General features: G+C 46.0%; 1 protein-coding gene and 1 pseudogene across 2 annotated transcripts in view; one reads left to right on the forward strand and one right to left on the reverse strand.

The window, feature by feature from the left end:
- Nucleotides 1–5,000, reverse strand: part of LOC307016319 — a 264,046-nt pseudogene that overhangs the window by 6,930 nt on the left and 252,116 nt on the right. The window lies entirely within an intron of this gene.
- On the forward strand, nucleotides 8–3,373 carry LOC307014319 (rho guanine nucleotide exchange factor TIAM2-like; the record flags this gene model as incomplete). The annotated part of the gene is made up of 6 exons (XM_079642193.1): nucleotides 8–117; nucleotides 1,133–1,238; nucleotides 1,566–1,624; nucleotides 1,787–1,877; nucleotides 2,332–2,419; nucleotides 2,935–3,373. The coding sequence occupies exons 1-6, from the start codon at nucleotides 19–21 to the stop codon at nucleotides 3,371–3,373; spliced, it is 882 nt and encodes a 293-aa protein (XP_079498319.1). The 5' UTR covers nucleotides 8–18.

Raw genomic sequence — 5,000 nt, forward strand, 5'->3', positions numbered from 1 at the left:
TCAGAGGCGCTGCGGGCGATGGAGGACGCGGCGTCGCACATCAACGAGATGCAGAAAATCTACGAGGAGTTTGGCTGCGTGTTCGACCAGCTGGCTGCAGAACACACTGACAAACAGGTACACACACACACACACACACACACACACACCTGTCACACACACACATACACCTGGCACACACACACACATACACCTGGCCCCAGAGATGGGGTCGTTACTCAAAAAAAGTAATATATTACATATTACTTATTACAGTTAGTAACTGTAGTGTGATTACTGAATTATAAAAGTAACGCGTTAGTAATATTATTACAGTTACTTTGTAACGCGTTACACCCAACTCTGCCTGTCACACACCTGTCACTCACACACCTGTCACACACACACCTGTCACTCACACACCTGTCACTCACACACCTGTCACACACACACACACACACACCTGTCACTCACACACCTGTCACACACACACCTGTCACTCACACACCTGTCACTCACACACCTGTCACTCACACACCTGTCACACACACACCTGTCACTCACACACCTGTCACACACACACCTGTCACACACACACCTGTCACTCACACACCTGTCACACACACACACACACACCTGTCACTCACACACCTGTCACACACACACCTGTCACCCACACACCTGTCACTCACACACCTGTCACACACACACACACACACCTGTCACTCACACACCTGTCACACACACACACCTGTCACACACACACCTGTCACTCACACACCTGTCACACACACCCACACCTGTCTGACACACACACACACACACACACACACACACACACACACACACACACCTGTCACACACTTTAACTTACCTAAAATTAACTTATTTCACCCATTAGCCGAGCTTACCTCAAACAATCCCTTAACGTAAATGACCTCTTAGCTTACCTTAACTTAAATTAACTTAACTTACTGTTACCTTAACTTAAAGTTCCCTTATCTTAAATGAACTTAAATTACTGTTAACTTACCTTAATTGACATACTTTACATTTCCGTTCCCTTAAGTCAAATTACCACCACCTGGCTGTGTGTTGTTGGAGGGGTTTATTTTTCCCTTGCTTCCTGAATGCAGTACCCATGTCTCCCCAGGTGGTGGCGCTCTCGATGGGCGGCTTCCTGCTGTGCTCCTCAGTGCTTTGGTTGAACCCGCTGCCCAGCCTTCGCCTGAAGAAAGAGCCGGAGCTCACCCTGTTCGGTGCGTGCAACAACTTTCTTTATTTAGACTTTATCCTGCAAGTGTGTGTGTGTGTGTGTGTGTGTGTGTGTGTGTGTGTGTGTGTGTGTGTGTGTGTGTGTGTGTGTGTGTGTGTGTGTGTGTGTGTGTGTGTGTGTGTGTGTGTGTGTGTGTGTGTGTGTTGAACTTGCTTTATATTTTGTTACTGTAAATGTGTAATTCCACATGTATATGTTGTACTTATTTATTTCTTTTAATTTGTATTGTACAATGCCTTGTCTTTTTAAAACAAACATTTCCCAAATTGGGATCAATAAAGTAATTTTGATCTTATCTTGTCTTCCTCAGTGTTTAAACGTGCGGTCGTCCTGGTGTATCGGGAGAACATCAAGCTGAAGAAGAGGATGGTGGGTCAGATCATTTCCTCGTCGCTGAGACTGTAATGAAACTGGGATGTATTGCGTAATAACTAATTAAAGGAATACCGTAATTGGACGTGTGCAGTTTGATGGAAATACCTGCTTTTGTTGAGTTCACCTTATATGTATATCTTTGTTGATTGATGACAGACCGCCTCTCGATCAGCTGATCTAGACCCCTTCAGGTTCCGCTGGTTAATCCCAGTCTCACAGGCTCAGGTCCGACCGGCCAACTTCACAGGTCAGTGCCCAGAGTCAAAGGGCAATTGTAAATATATACAAGTTGAATGTAACCACGTCTTTGTACCTGTAGTATTTATTTTGTACTTATTGTGTGTTTTATTATTAACTACGTGCGCCTTCTGTTTTATACAATACTGTTTTTTATTAATCTGCACTATACTGTTGCTGTTGTAATTCTGTAAATATTGAAAGAAAGGAATTCTGACACTGATTAATATTTTTGCTGCAGAAATGTGTGCATTTGGGTTTTCAGCTACAGCTAGCTTAGCTTAGCATACAGACTGAAAGCAGTGGTACATAGTTAGCTCATCTAAGCATTACAAGTGTAAGCTGGAGGAAACAGCTAGCTTAGCTTAGCAAATAGACTGAAAACAAGGAGAAATGCTTAGCTTAGCATAAAGACTTGAAGCAGGTGTAAGCAGCTAGCTTAGCATAATGTGTGTGTGTTTCAGGCTCGGGCAGCGAGTGTGTGTTGGAGCTGGTTCACTGCAGGTCGGAGGTCGAGGGTCGGCCGGAGACCGTGTTCCAGCTCTGCAGCAGGTAACACTGTTTATGATTATATTTAGTTTATTTATTATTTATATTTTTCACAGAGAATTTCTTCAGTGTAAAGAGTAAGTGAGAGTTTTTTGAGACATTACGATAAAACTTTATTTATACATCACCTTTCATGCAGTGTTAGCGATGCTAATGTGAACACAGACCATATTACTTCCAGAACACGTCTCATTGTTTCTGACAGCAACGTATCTGATTGGCCCGTGGGGGTACAGCCCGCACAGATTTTAGTAATGTCGTCATGGCGCAGCAAATCTGGATCAGCTCCGTTGTACCCCCGTTTTTAGAGACGTGGGTACGGAGGACAAGAGAGAGGGGTTTATTTCCTGACACTTTGAGAGTCTCCTGACACACGGGGGACACACCGGGGACACACCGGGGACACATAGTGACACACCGGGGACACACCGGGGACACATGGTGATGTAGACATTAAAAGTGCATTTTGCATGATAGGCGACCTTTAAATGTGTGGTGGTCCTGTGTTGGTGTTGCAGTGATGTGGAGATGAAGGCCCGTGTGCTCTGCGCTCTGCGGCCCCTCCTGAGAGCCCGGGACCCCTGCAGCTCCCTGAGGAGACCCCGACTGTCTGCGCAGAGGAGGAGGCACCGGGCGAGGGGGGGGGAGGAGCCCGCCCTGCCTCCCGACGGCAACCAGACCCCCAAGACCCGACTCTCCTCTCTGACAGGAGGTCTGGAGGCTCAGCTGCAGAATCTGCACTTCGCTGAGGGAGGGGCGGAGCCAAGAGGTGTGGGGAGGCGGAGCTACAACCTGAGGGGGGAGGGGGGGGAGCTGGGGGGGCTCCTGGAGAGAGACTACAGCGTTCACAGCATGACTTCCATAATCAGCGAAGACTGTTTCTACGACGGGGGGCAAGGGGGGAAGAAACAGGCCCCAGGAACAGCAAATACACTCCAGACGCACAAAACCCCTTAAGCACTTAAGGCTTTATTTCCCCTTAGCTGAGGGACCGATCATCATGTAATCTTTAAACTGGAATCACCTGATCTCAAAATCAGCTACAGTCAGCTACTGTTAGCTACAGTCAGTTACAGTAAGCTACAGTTAGTTACAGTCAGTTACAGTCAGCTACAGTTAGTTACAGTCAGTTACCGTTAGCTACAGTCAGTTACAGTCAGCTACAGTCAGCTACAGCCAGCTACAGTCAGTAACAGTCAGTTATCGTTAGCTACAGTCAGTTACAGTCAGTTACCGTTAGCTACAGTCAGTTACAGTAAGCTACAGTTAGCTACAGCCAGCTACAGTCAGTAACAGTCAGTTATCGTTAGCTACAGTCAGTTACAGTCAGTTATCGTTAGCTACAGTCAGTTACAGTCAGCTACAGTTAGTAACAGTCAGTTATCGTTAGCTACAGTCAGTTACAGTCAGTTACCATTAGCTACAGTCAGTTACAGTAAGCTACAGTTAGCTACAGCCAGCTACAGTCAGTAACAGTCAGTTACCGTTAGCTACAGTCAGTTACAGTAAGCTACAGTTAGCTACAGCCAGCTACAGTCAGTAACAGTCAGTTATCGTTAGCTACAGTCAGTTACAGTCAGTTATCGTTAGCTACAGTCAGTTACAGTCAGCTACAGTTAGTTACAGTCAGTTACCGTTAGCTACAGTCAGTTACAGTCAGCTACAGTCAGCTACAGCCAGCTACAGTCAGTAACAGTCAGTTATCGTTAGCTACAGTCAGTTACAGTCAGTTACCGTTAGCTACAGTCAGCTACAGCCAGCTACAGTCAGTAACAGTCAGTTATCGTTAGCTACAGTCAGTTACAGTCAGTTACCGTTAGCTACAGTCAGCTACAGCCAGCTACAGTCAGTAACAGTCAGTTATCGTTAGCTACAGTCAGTTACAGTCAGTTACCGTTAGCTACAGTTAGTTACAGTTAGCTACAGTTAGCTACAGTCAGTTACAGTCAGTTATCGTTAGCTACAGTCAGTTACAGTCAGCTACAGTTAGCTACAGCCGACTACAGTCAGTAACAGTCAGTTATCGTTAGCTACAGTCAGTTACAGTCAGTTACCGTTAGCTACAGTCAGTTACCGTTAGCTACAGTCAGTTACCGTTAGCTACAGTCAGTTACAGTCAGTTACCGTTAGCTACAGTCAGTTACAGTCAGCTACAGTCAGTTACCGTTAGCTACAGTCAGTTACCGTCAGCTACAGTCAGTTACCGTTAGCTACAGTCAGCTACAGTCAGTTACAGTCGGCTACAGTCCTCTACAGTCACTTACAGTCAGTTACAGTCAGTTACAGTCAGCGACAGTCAGTTACCGTTAGCTACAGTCAGTTACAGTCAGCTACAGTCAGTTACCGTTAGCTACAGTCAGCTACAGTCAGTTACAGTCGGATACAGTCCTCTACAGTCACTTACAGTCAGTTACAGTCAGTTACAGTCAGCGACAGTCAGTTACCGTTAGCTACAGTCAGTTACAGTCAGCTACAGTCAGCTACAGTCAGCTACAGTCAGTTACAGTCAGTTACAGTCGGCTACAGTCCTCTACAGTCAGCGACAGTCAGTTACCGTTAGCTACAGTCAGTTACAGTCGGCTAC

This window comes from Notothenia rossii (genome assembly GCF_949606895.1).
Source record: "Notothenia rossii genome assembly, chromosome: 8".
Taxonomy (NCBI): Eukaryota; Metazoa; Chordata; class Actinopteri; order Perciformes; family Nototheniidae; genus Notothenia; species Notothenia rossii.